This window comes from Amblyomma americanum, chromosome 6 (assembly GCF_052857255.1).
Source record: "Amblyomma americanum isolate KBUSLIRL-KWMA chromosome 6, ASM5285725v1, whole genome shotgun sequence".
NCBI lineage: Eukaryota > Metazoa > Arthropoda > Arachnida > Ixodida > Ixodidae > Amblyomma > Amblyomma americanum.
The window spans coordinates 26457039-26479191 of NC_135502.1; the positions used below are offsets into that span (position 1 = coordinate 26457039).

The 22153-nt window shown below is 45.1% G+C and overlaps 1 protein-coding gene across 2 annotated transcripts; it reads left to right on the forward strand.

Annotated features, from left to right (window-relative positions):
* Positions 1-632: 632 nt before the first annotated feature.
* Positions 633-20453, forward strand: Cog8 (conserved oligomeric Golgi complex subunit 8). 2 transcript variants are annotated; one of them, XM_077668811.1, is made up of 13 exons: positions 633-782; positions 1270-1344; positions 1830-1954; positions 2556-2659; positions 3077-3251; positions 3871-4032; positions 5338-5389; positions 6680-6846; positions 7604-7803; positions 13102-13189; positions 13931-14112; positions 16590-16758; positions 19986-20453. In XM_077668811.1, exons 1-13 carry the CDS (start codon positions 692-694, stop codon positions 20352-20354), a joined length of 1959 nt encoding a protein of 652 aa, XP_077524937.1. In that variant the 5' UTR covers positions 633-691; the 3' UTR covers positions 20355-20453. The 2 variants fall into 2 exon arrangements, with proteins under 2 accessions (XP_077524937.1, XP_077524938.1); XM_077668812.1 differs by having other exon boundaries at positions 686-782; positions 2556-2907; positions 3032-3251.
* The last annotated feature ends 1700 nt before the right edge of the window (positions 20454-22153 follow it).

Here is a 22153-nt window from a genome sequence, read left to right on the forward strand (position 1 = left end):
AATTGCCTACTCAGATGAGCAGCTATTGCTGGTCTGCAAGGGCTGAGCTTCAGCTGCTGCTCTCGAAAAACATTAAAACATTAGTGAGGTGATGGATGGGAGGAACATGACTTTTTGAGGGTGTCTGTATTAATTTAAAATGAACGCATAATTTCTGCGCAGAACTTCGTTATGATGTTCCCATAAGCCACAGCAACGCTTTTACTGGAAAGGTAAGTTGCCACTGTAGTATGTCGTTCTAGTGCATGCAGTGTAAGCGAGTACGGGTATTCCGGGACCTCTCCTTTTTAGCCGCTTAGTGTACAGAGAAAGCGTTCCACCCTGCTGCAGTTCTGCAGTAAGAGTGAAATATTGTGAAGAATTAACTGGGCAGCCGACAGTCTTGTTTTGTGCATTTCGATGCCAGAAACTAAGCGTGCGCGATTAGTAAGTAAATACCGCATGCTGGCAAAACGGAAACCAGAAACGCGTTCGTGGAACAATGCTGTGGCAGAGAAGATGCTAATTTGCCACATCCGTTCAAGTCCGTTTACAGTTGCTGCCGAATGAATCATTACGGCATCTATTTAATTCGCACCGCGCGGTGGCAACTGAGTTATAGCAGTCGCTGCCCCTGCCCTCGTATTTTCGGTTGTTGGCTCGGCTGGAGGGCGTTTCAATCCATTGCAAGTCAAACGGCAGCGTTGTGGAAATGGCAGCCGGTGCGAACCTCGAAGTTGACTTCGGTGACAGTGATTATTCTAATCGAGACCTCTTTTCTGTAATAGCCCCGCCAGGCGAAGGTAAGGAATGTGAAGTTCTTGAACGGACATCCGCTCTTTTGCACTTAGCTTCAAAGACACGAAAGCGCTGTCATTTCGCAGTGTGACCGCTCTTTTTATTCCACGTCGACCTGTCGCAGTTTGAGTGAATGCAGAGAATATCATGCTAAAAACACATCCTAATTAACTGGATGAGTGTTACACTTGATGAGATGAGTTAGGGCATCAGGGAAATAAGTTTTAAGCGTGTGTTTGCTTGCCGCGCTCTATTTCGTTGTGCTGAATGATCGGGTAGCTGCTCATACAGAACAGTGTCAGAGAAAATCTCTAATTCTTTAAGCTTTCCATGCTGCTGGACGACCTGAAGGGAAAAAAAATCAGTAGTAAAGCTGATCTTGTGGCGCGTTGAACACATTTGTGCCATAGCTGTGCTTGTTGGTTGCTGCATATGCACAAACCGAAACCAGGGTGATTGAATTGTCAGTATCATATTTTTGTTTACTTTCAGCTGACGCATGGAGGGAGAACGCGGACATCACCACTTACGTGCAAGAGCTGAGCTCTTACGATGTCCCAAGGCTGAGTATGGATGCATGATTATTTTCACCTTTATTATTTCCCTTAATTGCAACGCAGGTGCTATTTTTCTCTATCTTTCATTCACTGCTGGTTTTGTTAGCAACCCACACTGATTATCAACAGCACGGAAAGAGCAGCGAGATCCGAATGTGCAAGTAAGGGTATCGTTAGATGCGCGTAAACATTAGAGGAGAACATTTGCGAGCCCCTTCAGGTTCGTGACCACACGCAGAAATGGCACTGCTTGGCGCTCCCAGAATTGGGTTATGACGGGCATTCGCCTCAGTACGCATAATCACAGGTGGAAGAACAGCCGCAAGCATAGCCCACTCAGTAGAGCACTGTGTGCGCATATTGACAGTTAATTCTCCTTTGCTTTTATGTCAGAGGCTGTTGGCACTTCATTACAACTGCGTGATGAGTCTTTCTCCTTCCTGTTTTCATTGTATTGCCAAAACTTGTCCTTCAAAAATATTTTGCTTCGAGCAGCCCAGGAACCAGAGCGGCTAGCTGAAGAGAAAGCACTTGTCCTGGAGCAGACGCAGAAGTTGGCTTTTGAGAACTACAAAACCTTCATAAAAACAGCACAGTGCTCTAAAGACATCTTCAAGGAGGTGAGTGATTGTTATAAAGCAAAACAACAAGTGGTGTGTTCGAATTCAGATTAAATTTCTCCACCTTTTATATCACAGTACTGCTGTGTGGCCTTTCTAGCTTTTGCAGCTGCATTTTATTATGTTCAGCCATTCATAAAGTTTGTGCCCATTATCGGCTCTCACATGCTGTTGGTTTGACAGCATGGCTCTTAAACTTCTCTTTTGAGAGCCTTAGATATAGATTCATTTTAAGTTTTCCTTCAAAGCTTGCTTCGGTTTTGCCTAAATTTGCACTTTGATATCTGTGGAACACCAAGACAGTCTCACACTTAAAGCAAACACTTCAAGCATCAGTGAGTAACAGATGTGGTAATTGTAAAGATCTTTGCTAGGCACCCCATGTATTTACCACCTTCCCAATTTTCCTGCAAATCAAGATTGACACTGTGGGTCTTTGCAAGACAGCAGTCATGCTGGCAATTTAAGTTTGTGCATAGCGTTTTGGCTGTCCATTATATTGGCGTCAGTGGTTTAAAAATCTGTTACATGATGCTTGCCTAAAGCTGAGCTGATATTGATGATGGTACCGCTTTTGTTTTTTTGATAACTTTCTATGTAGTTCAGCGTTGTGGAGGGGAGGCTAGATGCTCTTCAAGAGAAACTGCCGGAATTCGCCAAGAAATGCCAGCAGTTTAGCCAGCAGTCGCAACAGATTACCACAAGGTAGGTGAATGTTTTATTTATTGCTCCTGTTTTTTTCCCTTGCTGGCATAGACATTACATGTCTTAACAGCCCAAGGAATGCAGGCACCAAAATTTTACCTGCTATTTTCTTTTTTGCTTCAAATTCTAAGACACAACTGCAGATAATAGAATGTGATGTAAAATTCATGTTTTTCTGTGGAGTGTTGACCCGAGGAAAATAAATAGTTTACAGCGCATAGTGTCTGACTTGGATCAGGCTGCAATTTGTGTGCAGCAAATTGCTTCCTGTACTTTCTCCTTTCAAGCCAATAGCTTTCCTGCACTGTCCAGTGGATTGCCGACCCACCCACACCCAAAACTTGTTCAAGCTCTTCCTTTACACATGCTGAGGCGTTGTCATATTTCTATGTCCTCATCCTCATTCTTTTTTTGCAGGTGGCGGCAGATGTCACAAATGCTCTCTAAGCATCCACAGCTGCTGGAGGTACTAGAGCTGTCACAACTGATGGAAACATGCGTGCGCAATGGCTGTTACGATGAGGCCTTGGAGCTGTCAGCCTACGTGCGACGACTTGAGAAGAAACATGCTGCTGCCATTCCCCTTATTGCGGTAAGTCTCATTGCTGGGCAGCAGATATTTCTTAGAGCTTTTTTCGTGTTGCTCTGGCGGACTGCAACATTATTCTGTGACTAATCTCGGCCACGGCAGCTGCATTTTGATGGAGGTGGAATGCAAAAACAACCATGTGCTGTGCAGCATCGGCGCACATTCAGGAATCCCTGCTAATCGAAATTAATCCAGAGCCCTCCACTATGGTGTCTCTCTAGCCTCAATCGTATGGTATGATACTACACCATTCTCTCACTTCATTGGCTGAACGCAAAAGTGACAGAATGAGACAGAAGTTTTCAGAAATTCGTTCAGCAAGCAGCAGGTGTGATTCAGAGATCAGCAACCTTTCGAAATAGTTGCTCATCTGAGTGCCAGAGGTTCTCACTACAGCCTTAACATTCAAGCCCCTTCAAGACAAAGGCCATGGGGCTCTCCATCTGTAATGTAGCAGCTGAACATGTAAGTTTAGATCGATGCGTCTTGTTGTCATACTCCATTGGGTGATCTTTTTGAGAAGTCCGTGCCACAAAGCAACTACCTGGCTTTTGTGCTGCCTATAATGATGCTGGTGATGGCAAGGGGCATGATTATGGTGGGGATGCATTTGTCACTACAGAGCCTTGGTGCTGAAGTTCGTGAGTCCCAGCAACTGATGCTGAGCCAGCTGGTGGGCCAGCTGCGCTCGAACATCCAGCTTCCTGCGTGCCTCAAGGTCATTGGCTACCTGCGCCGTATGGACGTGTACTCGGAGGCGGAGCTGCGCGTCCGCTTCCTGCAGGTAAGTGCTCAAGTTTGCAGACCTAGGACGGAGCGCTGTTAGTGGCACCAACCTGATTTTATGCACAAAATGTTTATGTACCCGGTTTCATACTAATTTTGCATGCAGTGCTGTCAAAATTAGTGTGGCTAAGTTGTACATAAAGAATAGTTCATCACCTGTCCAAAGAAAAAACTCTGGACCACAGAGTTAGACAGATGCACTGGCTCTACCGGTCACCTATATGCTTGCTGTACTTCTTTAGCATCAGAGTGAATCCAAGCATATTGTGTTCACAGAATTCTGCATGCTCTTTGCTTCTGCTTATTTCCCTCTCCAGTATGAGCGTGTGTTAGTGCTTTGTCCTTCTCCATATCTTTTGGCTGGCAGCACTGATCACCAGTTCCCTCTGTCATCCTGCTAATGGGCAAGGCGACGAGGCTGTGCACCGGCACCTATTGCAGCCGCTGAATAGGCAGGTTGCTGGGCAGACACGGACAACCGATGAGCACCAGAGCACAATGAGAAAAACTTGTTTCTGACAGCTGCGATTGTGCACTCTGCAATTTTGCTATTTGTACGATGAGTGGCTGCCATGGCAGCAACAATAGCTGCACACCATTTTAGCTGTGTTGGTGTTCCTGTTCCTCTTAGTGTGCGCTTGAAACACTGTTGATTCAGACAAGACGATAATGAATCTAGCTTATAACATTGACAGAGCAGGTATTATCTGCTGCGATGTCATTTAAGGAACCAGTTACTGTAAGATTTCACACTTTGTTTCACACACTGTATGGTTTTTGACATTTATCTTCCACCAAACCACTACAGAGGAGTGATACACTTTTGTGAGGGCACTGTTTTTGTAGCTACTATTTTACGCTGGGTATGAAACGGGGTGGTCTCCTTGCTCCGGGCTGTGATGTCATCGTGCATTGTCTAACCACTGGAACCATCATCCACTTATAATTTTCTTGCAAGGTATGGCAGTGGCATGTCATCTGGCAGCCATGAAATGCTGGCTACTTAGTAAGAGTAGATTGATTATGTAGGATTTTACTTTGGATATCTCAACTTCCTGTATGGTGTTGACTCTGTCGAGCTCTGCTATTTGCTCAACATGCTCATTATTACATGCCATGCATGCGCTTTGTTTTTCCCTTAAATCATCTATGTGTGATAAGGGGGCTCTTTGATGTCATTTAGTCAATTGCACAAAAATGCCTTGAGCACTGGCCCCTATGGCTGTGTTGCTATGAAAAGTGTATAGCAGGCTATACTGACATATGCATTTTTATCGCTTCTATTCTCTCCCTTTACTTGCAGGCCAGAGGTTCCTGGTTTGATAGTGTCCTGAACAACATTCCCACGAAAGACGGTAACTGGCCCTGTGTTTTCTGGGGATAGCTGTATGTGGGACTCTGTCGATGGCATTGTAGATGGCACTGTTGCACCAATGCTGTCATCGTAGTACTACTATGTTGTATCCGAGAACTCCGGTATTCATCTCAGGGTTTACAAGAATGTCATCCAGGCACTCAATGGAGTGGCAGTTGTGACAACAGCTGTCAATTGTTTTTAGCAACGAAGCTTTTAGAACAACTTTCAAGAACACAGTGCACTTATCGCTGCCATTTCTTTGTCTCAGAGGATCATAGAAAATCAGGGAGTTTTTATTCTTCCCACTTGCATTTGCTTTACACTGTTGTGTTTTATTGGTGGTAGTAGTAAAAGGAAGACTTCCCCAGCATTGAGAGAAAAGGGATTGCTCTACATCTTGCTAGCTTTATGGCAGTCTGCTTGGAGTTCTGTCAGCGGTACTATTGGGCTCATTGGCACATCATCCACCTCTGTCCCACTTTAACACACAGCCTCCACTACCCTCGTGCCCTGCTTCATTGCTTAGCTCACTTCATACAATGCAATAGATAACTCAGTAAAATATTACTTTTACGAGTTTATTTCTGTGAAAACAAGTGCTGTAACTTTAAAGCTGTAGTGATATGTACCAACGAGACCACACACTTCTCTGCTTCCCTGCTTTCTGCCGCCAGTCCTTCAGCCATATTTTACTTACATTTGCCGGGGAGATGATCGCGTTTTCAGTGTTATCTCTGAAATCCAGGACTTCAGGAAGTCTGATAATGACTGCACACCTGGATGGAAGTTCCATCATTTAAACAAAACATGTTTGTCTCTTCAGGATTTTCACACACCACATGAATCATCTCCTCTGGTATATATCCTCTTATATCTTGGCATTTCAAAGCACTTTGCTCTTTCTCAGGGCTAGTGCCCCTTCCTGTTCATTTATCTAAACACAAATCTGTTCACTCTGAGGACCTGTTGGAGTTGTTGTGAAGGAAGTTCCAAGTAGCAACATTGAACCAAGACGTTGTATTGTACGAAACTCAACACATTATGCAGGTTAACTATGACATAGCGGTGATGTCAGATATTTCGCATGCTTGAACATGCTGTTTCAGCTTTACCGACTTTATTGTACATTGGAAGTAGAGACAGTAGGGAAGCTTAGACAGCAGTGAGGTTTCTTTATTATGCAGTACCAGGTGGCAAAGCAACTAACCTTGAAAGAATCTTGGGGTTTACACTTTTTGTAGTGGGATAGAGCAGTATTAAAAAAAAATTTTTTCCACTGTGGTCACAGCTTACACGCACCTCACACGAGTGGTGGAGGCCTGCCGTGTGCACCTGTTTGACATCGTGACCCAGTACCGGGCTATCTTCTCGGACGATGACCCCTTGGCTGGTCTGGGCAGCAGGGACCCCGACACCCTCGATGCCGCCATCTTCTACAGCTGGATCACGAGCCAGGTAAGACTTGGGCCACTCTGTGCGAAATTGGTGTTTCCAAATTTCTGGGACTTGCTCAAACTGAATAGGTGCAAAGTGCCATCTCTTCACATCATAAACAGGGGTCAGCAGTGGAACTCACTATTAATGATATGAGCCACTGAGTTGACCTTTGCTGTGTGGCTGTCTTGACCTTTTTCTGGCCTGGTGTTTGTTGCGTCAAGAATATGTGTAACTTGCTCAGTGCAGCATCCTCTTATGGAATGGAATGACAGGAAATTACATTCAGAGTGGAAGTAAAGGCATTCAGTATCTTTCCCTGTCCTTTCATTCAATTCCTGTTAAACAAGCTGTCCGTTGTGTTTCTTTATGCAAATTAATATCTTTCAACCAGCCATATGTCACAACCAGTTAGTCAGTCAAGGAGCCACTTCTTAGCACATTACCCATAAAGGAGGAAGTTTGAGAGCCGCGTTACCGGGGCAAGGCTTTGGTATCACGATAAAGGGTTGGCATGTTATCTCTATTCCTTCAAAATCAGTTTGCCTTAAATCACAGAATGCATTCTGCTGACTACGCTTCCTCATAATGATGACACATTGTGTCCCTACGCACAGATTTATTTCACCATATCTTTGCACTTTTCCGTCCAGATGGTACTGAACAAAAGCAAACAAATCACTGTTGTAGATTACAGCCATCCCGAGAAGCTCCCTTTGTTGTGTTCATCATTGTATGTTGTTTTCTGTGATGCATTATTGACATTGTTTGAACCCAGGTGACCAGATTTCTTGAGATTGTGGAGCGTGACCTGTCGTCAGAGCTGTCCGGTCGGCTGGACTCGGTGCTGTCGCAGTGCATGTACTTTGGGCTTTCCTTCAGCCGTGTTGGTGCCGACTTCCGACCCCTCCTGGCACGGAAGTTCCAGGCAGCCGCAGCCACCCGCTTTCGCTCCGCTGTCAGCCGGGCCACTGATAGGTGTGTTTGTGCGTCCAAGCAGTCTTGACTCTTGTGACTAAATCTCATGGACAGGCATGGGGTTGTATTAAAGTTATACTGATATGAAGTTGACAGCGGATTTGATCGAGTTGCATGGATTTTGAATTAAGGTGTACCTTTTTAATGTACTTACCGCATAAACGCGTGTAAGGGCCGCACTTTTTTTTCCAGATTTGAGGGCCAATTTTCTGGGTGCGGCCCATACACATGATGTGCGGAAAAAAAAATTTAAGTAAAAACACACCAGTCATAGCCGCCGCCGCGGTGGCTCATTGGTTATGGCGCTCCGCTGCTGACCTGAAGGATGCAGGTTCGATCCCAGCCACGGCGGTTGAATTTGAATGGAGGCGAAATTCTTGGGGGCTGTGTACTATGCTATGTCAGTGCACGTTGAAGAACCCCAGGTGGTCTAAATTTCCTGAGCCCTTCACTATGGCGTCCCTCATAGCCTGAGTCACTTTGGGACGTTAAACTCCAATAAACCAATGAACACCAATCATGGAATGAACGGCATTTATTCTACGTTCAGTCGTCACTCGTGCAGTATTCAGACTCCGAGCTGGTGCTGTGCTCTGGTGCACACTCATCCCACAAGAAGTCGTGCAGCATGTCCGCTATCAACACGTAGCTGTTGTTCCTCTCTTCCATCACTTAGCAGAGTAGCTCTTCTTCCAGTTCACGAAACTTGCGCGGGTTTCCTCGGAAAGCACGCTTTTTGCAGCGTGTGTCCCTCAATGCATACCTCTGGTCGCACAATTGTCGGATGTACCGTATTTACGCGCATAATTTGCGCACTTTTTATTCTGAAATTAGGGCTCGAAGAAGGGGGTGCACAAATTATGCGGGGATTTCGCGAGCACGACTTAAAAAACTCCACAAAGGTCATAACGTGCAATATAGGTATAGTGTATGTTGCTGCGTATACGTCAGCACCCGGACACGCACCCCACGCTGGCCGCCCCCCGAAAAAAGTTCACTCTAAATGAAAAGCCGCACATCCCCCCCCCCAACTGCGGGATGGCATGAAGGTGCATGCATGAAGCTGAATAAGACGCTAAAACAGCGTCATCGCTTGCGGCCCAGCCAATTGTTCGGTAGTTCCGGATTCCGTAAATTTGCTTTCGCAACTTCGTCCGGGATAGCAAGTGCAAATCAATAAATCAATTATCACACCTCACAATTCTTTAACAGTACCACGCGAGCGTCAACCAAACTGCTTGTCGGCACCTTATCACGGCGCGGAGCTGCGATGCCAGCCAGAATAGCCACGTGCGCACAAGTTTGCCGACACAACGATTGTCATCCATGAGCAAACTTGTGCACACGCGGTTATTCTCGCTGGCTTCGCCGCTCCGCGCCGTGATAAGGCGCTGAAAAGCAGTTTGAAACTTGCTGTATAGTTGTGATATCCCTTCGCAAGACACGAGCGAACAACCAAACACAAGCAGTCAGAGCGACCAAGAAAAGCGGAGCCGGCAGTCGAGTCACATGCATCAGCCAAACAAACAGCGGTGTTGCCTCTTCTAACAGTTGCCGATCCTCCTCGGAAGCGCTGCTGGCCGTTCCGAGTGGCGATGCCGCTGGTGCCGCCGCGACTGTAACAGCAGCCTCTGACACCACCATGAACGCCCAGGGCACAAAAGATTCAAAAAGCCTTCTGAACAAACACGCGGAATAGCCGAATGCTACTGGGTAGAGCCATAAGGTAGAGCCCGCATGCATGATGGTGGTCTAGCACAGCGCGGTGCGTAAAATATGCGAGTAAAGAATGTGTTTTTGTAAACCCGGGTGATAAGTTAAGGGTGCGCAAATTATGCGCGTAAATACGGTACTTCTCGGCCACGTCAAATTCCTGCCCGCTACACGTTTGCCGTGTTTGGCAGCAAACTCCTAGCCATGTAGCTAGTAAGGTGCTTGACCATCGTGCTAAATGTGCAACGCTCAGTGGCAGCACGCGAAAGCCACAACTATGGTGAACACGTTACCACAGCTCCCGTGCCTTTGACAGCTACAAAAAGCTGGAGCTGGTGATACTGATGCCGGTATGGATAGCAGGAGCTCACGGCGCAGGATAAAGTTGGCGATGGTGATGATGAGCCGTGGCCTTTGGCGCCGTTCGTGGGTGGCACCTCCGCAATCAAGTGCACCTTCAAAGCCCATGCACGGGTGCGGCCCTTACTCATGTTTATACGGTGTATTAATGAAACCAACATTTCAGTTCAAGTAAACCAGAAATTTGAGTCAAGTTACTTAATTAGTGAGGCTCCACTGTTGCTCAATAGTAGACTCAAATAAAAAAATAAAAAAGAGACAGGAACAAAACTAATGCTTGCACCTTTATTATTATTTGTAGTAGTATTGCATTATTTATGTAAACAAGCATCACTTTATCTGCACACTGTTACACACCAAAAATAAGACTACTGCTTGAAATAGGTTACAATACGATTAATAAACCGGTGCCTATATCTACGTATTCGTCTGCCCCAAATGTTTGAGGCAGTTATTCTCGCATGCTCATTGTGCTACTGCAGGTAAATTGATTTAGTCGAATATCAGAAAATGAGGCAAGCAAAAACCTTATCCAGTAGGCTGAGCAATAGACTGCATGTCAAATTAATTGTGAACCCCAGAAACATGTTCTCGCATTATAAGTATAGTACTGCTCTAAGAGTACGAGAATTGTTGCATTCTATTGTGTTTTTTGCTTTTACTTTGGAGTGCCGTTGTCAAAAGAACTTGCTTAAGCAAAGTGAAGTGAAGTCTGTTTGGCATATCTGCCACTGCACGGGTTTCTGGTGTGGATATTGGAGCAGCGCTCACTCAAATTGATTCAAAACTTGCCCATTTGTCGGGGTTATAAAGGCAGCATATGTTGTTGTGTCTGTGTGCTGTTTTAATTAACATACAGCTGGCACTCATTACAGTAAAAGCTTGTTCATTCTAACTTCAAGGGAACAGGAAAAAATGTCCAAGTTATTTGAAGTCATTATTTGAGTTATTAAATGACCTTGAATAAATTGTCAAGAACCGCTTGCATCGCAGCAAATTTATTTGATGAAAGACCGGACAGTGGTTGCCTGCTTTTGAGAGGAGAACAGCGCAACAGTGACTATGTTTTTACATTTCTCTTGATGCCTTATTGCGTGTGCACTCTTGGGAGGCCAAGGGCGTCAAAGCAGAACTGTTCCAAAATGGTAATGGTCTCCTCGGCATCCTTCATGGTCTGAAGCGGTAGCAGGGGAGTGAGACTGCATCGCGTGTGAGGAAGCTTCACCGGTGAAGTACAAACATCGAATGACACATGACGAGAACCACATGGATGGAAGCGAGGGAACCGCACAGCCGAGCTCGGTTGGCTGGCTGACATGCGGTCGATAGCCGCCATCCCCGCGAGCTGGCTCAAAGCTCTGAAAATCGAAACCGAAACTATGTGGTTGCACTTATCTCGGAGGCAGGGCCGTGCGTTTTTCATCATGCTTGTCGCTGCATGCACATCAGTGGTGCACAGACAACTGCAGCATGCAATTCAGGTTTGATAAGGGCTACTTTGACTGCCTTGCTGATAAGGGCTTGCTGCTGGTCATTCATGGATGTGGCCACCCTTCAGGAGCCCGTTTGAATTAACCGGTGCAGCGTCCGACGCCATAGACTTAAATGGGTGTTGGGCAGGGCCGCGCCGACAGTTTGAATTATCTGGATTTCCAAAATGGGGGGGGTGGGGGGTGGGGGGGGGGGGGGGGGGAGGCGGTGTCAAATTCAAGAGCTTTTATTGTTTTTATTTAACATAGGATGTTGAGTACATTGATGAATCACCATGCAGCATAGACCTGCCACGGTGGCTCCATAGTTAGAGCGCTCAGCAACTGAGCCAGAGGACCCAGGTTTAATCCTGACCCTAGCGGCCGCTTTTTGATGGAGCGATCAGTAAAGGACAGAACTGTTTTGCTGAAATCGCTGTCCATCTACCAGGTGTTACTGCAAGTGCAGAACTTAGGACCAGACTCACTCAGCAGGCAGTGATCGTTGGTAGTGTTGTGTGCAGTACAAGGCACAGTCATCGGCCTAGAGACGAATCTCAGGCGTGATATGGTCAGGCAAATCATTATTAAGAGTGTTGAGTAAAAATAATAACGGATCAAGGACAGAACCTTGCGTAGCTCCTGAAGTTTCATCAGCTACAGAAGAATCGCCAAAGTTAATGAAACAAACTGATAGCAATCTAAGAGAAAATCAGAAATTCAGTTAACGAGTTGAGAATTCAGAATTATGTTTAGTTTGTACAATAGTTTAAAGTGAAGGACCATGTCTACACTTTTGAGTTATCAATGGCTATGGCATCGATTAAGAAAAATATCGTGCAAATTCAGTTAACTGAGTTACAGTACCAAACACTTTGCAAAACCCATGTTGTGCCCTAGATAGGTTACTTGATTCAAGGGATTCCATGACACTAAACTGTAGAGCCACTCCTAGTGCTTTGCTGTTTTCGCTCACACGTCAAATTGAATATTTGTAAGGATATTCCATTGGAATTTTGATTTGGTTCATTCAATATTCAATTATTTTGTTTCCTGCACTGTTCGTGTTCAATTCATCAACAAAGCCGCACTATTTGCATTCGATTTTGCTAAAAGCTAAAATACTGATAAAGCTTTGATAAAGTACTTTTCACAAACCTCTCCTAGTTTGTACTCAGGGGCCAAAAACATAATTTGTATTTACATTGAAATTGTCCTGTCCTTCAAATTTTGTTTTATTCAAGACTGCTAAAGTGAACTTATGCTTCAACAGTATTTATTCAGTAACTTTACTGGGTGTTTGGTATCTTGTTGGCTCCCGTTGTGTGTAATCTTTCATGAGTTTCAAGTGCCTTGAAAAAGAATGCACATGGTGAGTCCCTTTGAGGACAGCTAACAAGTATATTTTAAATGCATATTTGAGAAGGTTTCTGTCTTGTTCTGTTTTGTGACAGTGGGACCTAGCAAGGACACAAAAAAGACGTAATATTGTGCAAGTATCAGTCTGCAAATACATACAGAAGAGTTTACTATGTCATTTCGGTGTAGCTCAGACATACAGGGCTGTTCTGGCCACCTCACTCTCTAAACAGATTCAAATGAAATGCTGAACATTGACAAAGATGACACAATTATAATTTGAAAATTATAACTTGTGGTGGTGGTAACGATAAAGAAGTAGTCTCATTTTTGTAGTCAGTCGTGTCTTGCTTTATGTGTGCACATCTGCGGGGATGCACTCTATTCTGTCTGGCAGGTTTGGCGAGATGATGCACTCATTTACATTGACCACGCTGCCGTCCATGGCCCCTGCTGCCATGCTGATGTCCACCCTGACAACACAGGTCAGTTGGAGATAGCCAAGGAGTCCTTGCTCTGGCTTTGTGCATGTTGTTTAGTATAGTGGGATACAACTCAAGAACGAACTAGTCAGTGTCCCTCAAAGGAGGCCTCCCAACCAGTCACGACAACGTTGTGGTCATCCATATGCCAACCATTTGCGATGCCCACAGTATGCAGCAGGTGCAAGGCGACTGACCATGATGTTAGGACTCAAGCCCCTAGTTTCCTGGGATTCTTCAAAAAATCGTGGAGTGAAGTATTTTTTGCAAAATTGTATGTTAGCAGCAACATTTTCTTTTTTTGGGCGCTATTTTGATATGGGCATTGGAAGGAATGACAGTACGACGGGAAAATACTAATTTATTTTATTTGCATCAATATAACGTGAAAGGGGAATATAAGACCACAGAAGAATTTTGAAAGAAATATCTGCGATTACAGCGTAATCTCAAACTGCAGTTATCTCTTTCTTAGTCCTTTGCAGTTGTCTCCCATGCGATTGGCAGCATTGTTAATTGAAGAAATAATTGGACTGCCATATGAATACTCTTGCACTATTGAAGCTGTTCTAAGACAACAGCATTCATCAGCTCTTTTAATTAATTTAATGCTGTCTTGACTGTGTGGCCGGAGCGTTTGTTATTATTTGACTCGTATCGTGTCTCAGCATTTATGGTAGTTGAGGTGGCAGTGTTTGGGTTTTGTCCTGAGTGACAGCCATTTGCCTTGTTTCCTCTACACAGGAAAATGTGCAGCCGCCCTTCTCACTGCTCGAGTTTGAGCCACTGTCTCAGTACTGCAATGCAATACTCAGTGCTTTCAATGAGCTCCGATTGTGCGCCTGCCTGTCGCTTGTGCGGGAGACAACACTGGTGCTGGATGGCTCCCTGAGGGCTGCCGTTGCCACCATTGTCGACTATCACACGTGAGCAAGCAGCTATTACCTTGTTCAAAGCTTTTGCCTAGATTAAGAGATTTTGTCATTTTTACTGGGAACAGAGCTTGGATTAGGTGGAAAATTGTGTAAAATTTAAAGGACATGGTAGTACACCTTAGAGCACTGCACGGGCCTCTGTCATGGCCCAGGCCTGCTACATTATCACTCCACTGAGCTCGGGTCCAGCCCACTAAGCTCACCGTAAGGCCCGGCCCATGCCTGTTCAGGCAGAAGCTCTAGCGATAAATTTCTCACTGTGTGCAAGTGTACAGCTACTACATGAGTAAAGATATGGCCAGCGAATGCACTCAAACCGTAGTAACACTGAAAAAAATTGGTTTGGTAAACAAAAAAGGAAGAGAAAATAAGGTGGGTTCACCCAGACAGCTTTTTGGATGGTGATCCCGTTTGTGAATAACTCCACTAAGTGCAAAGGGTTGCGTACACATGTAGTTAACTAATTTGGGGTACATCTACATCTTTAATCGGTGATTTTAATTATTGAAACATCCTCGCAGCTGTATCAATAACATCTTTTTTTTTTTAATCTTTTGCAATTTTGTGGGTTGAATTCATTGCCACACTGGCAATGTTTCAATAGACTTCCCGATGATGTGGTTATTGTAAGAAACCGATGATGTGGTCAATGAAAGAAACTGTACAAAATTTAAACAGTTATTGTTGGACTATTTTTCATCATAGTTCCTGTTGTATGCCCTCTTATTACCTGTTTATTGCCGTGCTTCATTTCCACATCTCATGGTGTGAAGAACTGTCTCAACTTCTGACAGCAATTTATTTTTATGTACTTTATTTGTGTTATTTTTTGTGACCTGTTATTAGACCGTTTTAGTTATACATACCTAGAGCTCTTATGTGTGACCAGTGCGCATGCGCAGAACGCATAGGGTCTGGTTAATTCTTTTCACATGCATAACTGTTGCGGTGGACAAGTGCCACCAAAGTAGAAAAAAAGTGCTGCAAGTGCTCTGAGATATGAGAATGCTAAGCACTCATTTCACATGCCAAGCACAAGTTCATGTGCCCGCTTGCGCTCTTTCCGAGCAATGTGGCCACCATGTATTTAAAGGATGGCGTCACAGCATAAAGGGGGGCACAGTACACTGGTGGCATCTATTGATATTGGTAGTAATTCGGGCCATCTGATCGCCCGGGTCAGGCAGTTTTGTTTTACTCATTTCTCTGATTCACCAAAAGCTTGCAAGGTTGCTCGTTATAAAAATGACCGAATATTTACCAAGTCATGTGGGAGCATAAATGGAGGAGAAATTGGGGGACTTCTTTACAATTTTCTCACCAAAGATGTCACCCCTTTTCATTTAGAAAAAACACTAGTAGTACAGTAAAAGCTTGTTAACTTAAAGTTCAAGGGACCGAAAAAAAATGTGCAAATTATCCAAAAGTTCGAATTAATGACCCAAAAAAATCTAACAAGAACCGCTTGCTTCACTGTAAATTTACTAAATGAAAGACCTGGGGCAATGGTTGCTTGCTTTTGAGGTGAGAACGGCGTGACGACAACTGTTTTTTAGCTATGAAGCAGCACCACTAGTGTGTCACACAGACACCTCACAAGTGGTAGCATCACATGTGAGGAGGCTGCACTGCACAAAGTGCAAACTGCACGTGACGAATGCGCAGTTTCAGCGCACTGGGAAGAGTGGAAGAACCACGAGAACGGAAATGCCTAGCGGCAGCGAAGCGGCAAGAAGAAAAAAGGGCGGGGGGGTGGGGGGAGATAGAAATGACTAGTGAGACATCTCAGTCAGAGCATCCGAACAGCACGCAGCTGTGCTCAGTTACTGATGTGGGCATTCCAAAAAGCGAAAGCGAAACTGTGCTCTGTTACTGCTCGGAGACGGGGCCGTACATTCGTCGTCACACCTGCCATTGCACACACACATCAGAGCTATGCGAGCGACTCTGCAACATGGAATGGGCCGTTTGAATTAACTGATTCAAGACCCGTAGTATCCGAATTATCGTGCTATGCCGTAGATTTTACATGGGCGTTGGCAGAGACTGGCAACCAAATTTTTGAATTAGTGTGGTTTGGATTAATGAGCTTTCACTGTATTCTCATAGTATAGTTTGTCTGTATACAATAGGTTCTGGTTGTTTTAGGGGTCCCCTTAAGGAGTAGCTCACAGGTATTTAAGCGTATGTATGATAACACTAAGGCAGATCTCTAAACAGGCTCTGGAAAAATTTCAAAAACTTTCTGCTGCCCTCTCTCTTTCCAACTAAACCCCCCCCCCCCCCCCCCCCCCCCCCCCAAAAAGAAAAAAAAAGTCACATTGTGGGCTAAAATTGCTGTGTGAACACTTTTTTTTTTTTTTTCAAGCAAAGGAGAATTGCAGTTTTAGTGACCATGAAGCAACCTGCTATATCGGTCAGGGGGCATGCCTGCATGAGGGATCCTCTCTTTCTCTTCATGATTGCAGGGCAGAGGAGCCAACGTTGACAGAGAAGGAGGTGGAAACATTTTCACGTTTCTGTGGGGCCTTCGCTAATGAGTTGGTGCCATTTCTGAACACATGCCTCTCGCTGCTGTTCCCTGCTGCCGAGATTGGAAAGGTGCTGGGGGTACCGGCCGCTTATGTTATCAAGCTGGTTTGTTGCGTTTTCTCCTTCTGTCTTTTTTTGTTTTTGAATGCTTGCTCTTGCTTTGTCCAAAGCACGGTACAAGAATACTGAGGTGTTGACACTGCGCCCTCTGAAGCGTCCCGATTATGTGCCGCGGCGGAGCGTGCCTTGCAGTTCGGCTGCAAGCCGACAGATGGCGCCGATGTCAGCAGGCCCTGTTGAGCGGTTCTGGCGCCTTGAGGTTCCGCTGCCCAAGCTCGATTTTCGCTTTGGGGTGGCGTGAATCGAATTCAATACGCAAAAAGAAATTCGTTGCTTCAAAATTAAAATCAGTAGTGTGGGTAGTCTTAAAATTTTGTTTGCGTGAAATTATCTTGCGTAAAGCAGTTAATGATATGGACTCGGTCGAGCAACACTCGAAGCTCATTCACGTTTTGCTTCCTTGCTCAATTCATGTTTCATTCGACCTTATCATAGATCTAAGCATAATAAACATAAGTGGGGGTCCTCGTGCCCTTTTCCGCTCACAAGGGCAGAAAATTATTGCACCGGAAAGTTTTTGCTTCACGCTTATCGTTGCTTCTTCACTCTATATGAAGACCGTTCCAATATTGTTTCGTTGAGTGGGCTAATTTTCAAGATGCAGAGCACTAGTATAGCACGGCTATTTACGACTCAAGTTTTAGGTAAAAACTTTCTCACGCTGGAAATGTATTAGACGGGATGAAAGGCGCGTCGGATCATAGACCATAACCCAACACGAAAGCTTGCGAAAAACGGCATTTTTATTCCGATGCAAATTGTCATAGAATGGGCATAATTTTCAATAAGCTCCTTTCCACTGGAGGCTAAATGGCGATGCGGTGTATTTGTTGAAGCACAATCAGGCTGCGGATCTGCAGGCACCACAGCAAGCAAGGAAGCTTGGAGAGGCTGCATCGGCACCGTTGTCGTTGACTTTCGGCCGACGTAGCTTGGATGCTTGTGCAGGAGGTTTCCTCTTTCTGGAGTGCCTTTCTGTTGTCTCTCTGGCCGTGTGAGATACTTGGGACAATTCGGAAATAATGTAGGAACTGCATCTCTGGAAAGCACGGGCCTCTTTTCCGTGTGAAGTAGCACTCTTCCATTGAGCTCCGTGTAATATGCCATGGATATCGTGTCCTCTGCAAAATGCTGGGTGCAGACATGGTCAGTGGGCATTAATGTCCGGTCTGCCCTAGGAATCGCATGGCGCCACTTCTCCAAAAGAACACTGTCGGACGGAGCTTTGAATAATGGCGCACGCTCCGCACATGTCCGGTAGTCTGAATTGCAGTTCGGCACGTAGCACTTTCTTCCCATTGCGCAGCACTCAACACACAGCACTCAACCTGCTGTGGGCTACTCTGCTGACGATAGCCAAACACAAGGTCTTGGTGCAAAATAAAAGAACTTGTTAAAAAACAGCACAGCAGCACAGCCACACACTCTGAAATGTGCCAAAAACACGTGCGCAGTGCTGCGCTACGCCGGGACCGAGCCGCCCAGCGAGGGCCCGCCTTTCGCAGCACCCTCTAAGTTAGCGACTGGTTCCCTTGGCAACCCTTCCCCCTCCCCCCGAACGTATTGTGGCCGCGAGCGGGCGGCGCTTCCTCGCGCGCAGCGGGAGGGGAGTGTCAACACCTCGGTATGTTATTCTTACACCGTGGTCCAAAGAGACAGAGCAAGGAGGTTCTGGTGGCCACATGTGTTTGTTGCCTCGAGTTGGTGCTATGCAATCCACTGCATTCATTATTCAAGACACATAACAGTCCTTAGCATTAACATGCCACTGCCTCGTTTGTTTAGAATCTATTACTACCTGCCACCAACATGCAGTTACACGTTTCACATGTCCAGCAAACCTTTTTTAACTTTTAGCCATAAAAGCATTAAAAATTCTAGAGAGAAATTTGATATAAGTGAAGCTTACATAAATTTTGTGTTCAGGTTTGAGTGTGTTGTGAAAATTCGAGCCTTCAACATAGGTTTATTCTACAAACTCAACAAAACAAACTGAGTATACTTAAAAGAGTGTTTTAGCATAGTGTTACCATGTATCGCTGTCGTATGCCAATCCACAGTCACCAAGTGCACATATACAGATGGCCCAAGGAGCCAGGTGCAAGTGCACCTGGTACCTGATGTCCATTTTCTTATGCACTGTTGGGGGCGGAAAAAAAACGCTGTGCTAAAGCTCTCTTAATGTATAGGAGTTCCTTGTACCGGCGCAGCAGTGCAAGAAAGTCAACTGTCTAGAGCGCGCGACCGCGTTGTTAACGCAACTGCGGCAGCGGATGCTGTCTGATCTGCCATGGCTGAGGTGATGCTGAGGAGGGCTCCCATTCCGGAGAAGGGAGTAGAATTGGGGAAGGATGGCGCGCGCAAGGAAAGCAAGTGTGGCTATGGTGCCCATAGGACAAGCGCTTGTAGTTGTTTGTCATGTTGTGCAAGCTGTGAGAGCGGCTTCAGTGGTGGTGTGGAGATGGTAAGATGGAAGGGGAATACACATTCATTCTCTGCCTCATGCTGTGAGCAGGTCTGGAAGCAGAGTTTGGCAGAGGGTCGAGAGAGCAGCTATTTCAGTTTGCGCGGCACAAGCTCCTTTGTGTTCATCGATGCCAGTATGCTGGACTTCTCTCTTCGACAACGACAGTGCGCCACCTCAGCACCAATAGAGAGTTTTAATAGTAGATTCATACTCGCCTAAATGTATACTGCATTACAAGTTACCTACCTGCTGTGCACATGCAGTGGCAGCTGTGCGGCCAGGTGAGGTGAAGCAGCCGTCCGGTGTACGTTGATGCTACATCTCTGCTAAGCTAAAACTCTACCATCATGTCACCGTGTATGCAGCAACTATGTCAGTCCGATTCCCTGTCTGTGACAGTGCTCAGTGTCAAGTCATTGGGCTCACAAGTGCACTACATTCACCTCAACTGCATCATCCGGTTGACTTCTGATCTTATGTATGTTGAAAGTGTAGATGAACCCCGACGAGCCTATGGAAGTGAAGGCATTGTAGTGCAGCTGCAAAGTAGCTCGTTGGTTGCTCGTAGCAATTAACATTAGTACAGCTTGCTGCTCTATGCATACTTAGTCACAACATCTCCCAACAGCTGTCACTGAAATACGTTAAAGTGCAGTAGCTGGCCTATCAGTTCATTTGCTTTTGAAGGCAGAGTATGCAAGTGAGAGCATAAAACTAACGCAGCACCAACCTGCTCGATTTCTAGGAGAACATGGGCCACCTGAAATGCGAGGACATTGTGCAGCCCATGAAACACCTGGTTTCGGATTTTGAGGAGGACTTCTCTGTGCCTGCAAGCACGGAGCTGGATGAGGCAGATGGTATTGGTGAAAAACTACCAGAGGTTGCTGTAGGAGAAGAGCAGCAGCATTCTGATGGAGCCACAACAGAGAAGCATTCCACAGTAGAGGAAGTAATGCTTGAGACCAGCACAGTGAGTGAAGAAGAGGAGGCAGCACTGGCCTCACCTGTGACAACCAGCGCTGTGGAGACTGCTGCTGCAGAGGTTCTTCGTGCCATCCCTGAGGCTTTGGTCGCTAGTCCCTCAGCGGAGAGCGTACACCAAAATGAATGAATGTCATTTGGGTAAATGAAGCGTTTTGCAAAGCTAATGAATGTATAGGACAAACTTAAATTAAGAACTTTGTCTTGTAAATAAACACTGTCTATTAGATTTGTTTGCTTTGAATATTGTTATTAGTTACGATCTAGCATTTTCAGCCGACGGCACCCATGTCATGAAGACTGTCAGATAATCATGGAAACGACTTTTTTTTTGCTAGTGTGAGCTGTGCTTATATCTTCTAGGGTGTTCATCCCTGCCTCTCTCAATGGTAGTGATAGGAATTTCTCTTAGTACAAGGCCATGAATGAGCTAGCTGTTTTTTTTGTTTTTTTTGACAACACTTGTCAAAGAGTAGCCACTAAAGTCTGCACTCAGTTTGACGACGAAGTGGTACAGGGACAAAGGAACTGAATAATTCCCAGGAAACGCTCCAACCACGCCACATCAGTACTGTTATGAATTTTTGGCCTTCTTGTTATATTTTGTTATTGTGCTGCATCACTTCAAGTAAGGTTGCTTTTATGCGAATTGTTGTCTTCATATTGGCAAGCCATACTCGCGTGGTACCCTAGGCCTCAAGAGTTGCACCCAGCTTGGCCCATGACACACTGCAGTTTTTAAGAACATTGTGGCTCGGCATTTGTCTGTGTGCAATTTTTCAAGTAGGGCACTTCAACTATCCGCTCATGCATTCTTTGGGTTGGTATTTTCACATGTTAGTCTACAGGCAGCGCAAAGGCAGTGGCATCAGCCATGCATTTCTGCTGAACTGGTCAATGAAAATGTGGGGAATAGATCACTCAGAGAACACTAGCATAGCAGCTGGTAAAAGTTTGAGGTTAGAATTTATACTCAGAAGTATCTCATGTACTGAGTGCACTACTTGCTATTCTGAGCTCCTCGTCGGCTACAGAGGCAGGAGAAATTTATTGCCTGTGCGTGTGGTCCTCGCAGTAACAAGTAACAGGAAGGAATAGCGTGAAGACAGGTCAGTGAAGAGAAATGACACAAGTGCTGACTAGCTTAGTTTGAAAGGATTATAAACACTTAATTTTATTTTCACATTTTCTTCTCCGTAAAGATGCATAAGGCATTAGAATGCATAGATCACTGTGTGGTATTTGCCTGCGACTGCTAAATAATTTAAAATTGAATTTCTTCTCATGCCGTTTCAGTTTCTTCAACTGAACGACAACTGTGATGTGTAAGAAGTGTTAGGTCACGTGAGGCAAGAAACTGTAATATAACCGCTAATGCGTCGTATGTTGTCATTCCATCTTGTGAAGCGGCCTGTCTAAAGCGATCTGGTGAATTAAAACTTATCAGCGATTATATTGTAGTTTCTTTCATGCGTCACATGACCTAAACACTTCTTACATGTCACAGCCATTGTTTAATTGAGACTGAATTAGCTTCCAGGAAAAACTCAGTTATAAATTATTCAGCGGTAGGAAGGGAATACCTTGAGGTGATCCATGTATAGAACTCCGCACTGGGGAAATGCCGCGATGGAGAAACTCCACTAATACCTAACACATTTTGAGAGAAGAAAACAAGCAAGCATAAATTTCGTGTCTATACTTTTTGAAGGTGCACACACAATATGTGGTAGTCATGAGGGAACTCACTTAAGCAGAATCAACATCAATCGCGGTGTAAGGGCCGATAAAAGCGATAAAATTCAAATAAGACGCGAGGTAACTACAAGGTATAAAGCAAAAATGGGCAGCGAATCTTAAAATTGTCTTGAAAACTGGCAAAAAGAAAAATGGTGGCTAAAAAAATTCTAAAGACGATTACAATACTCT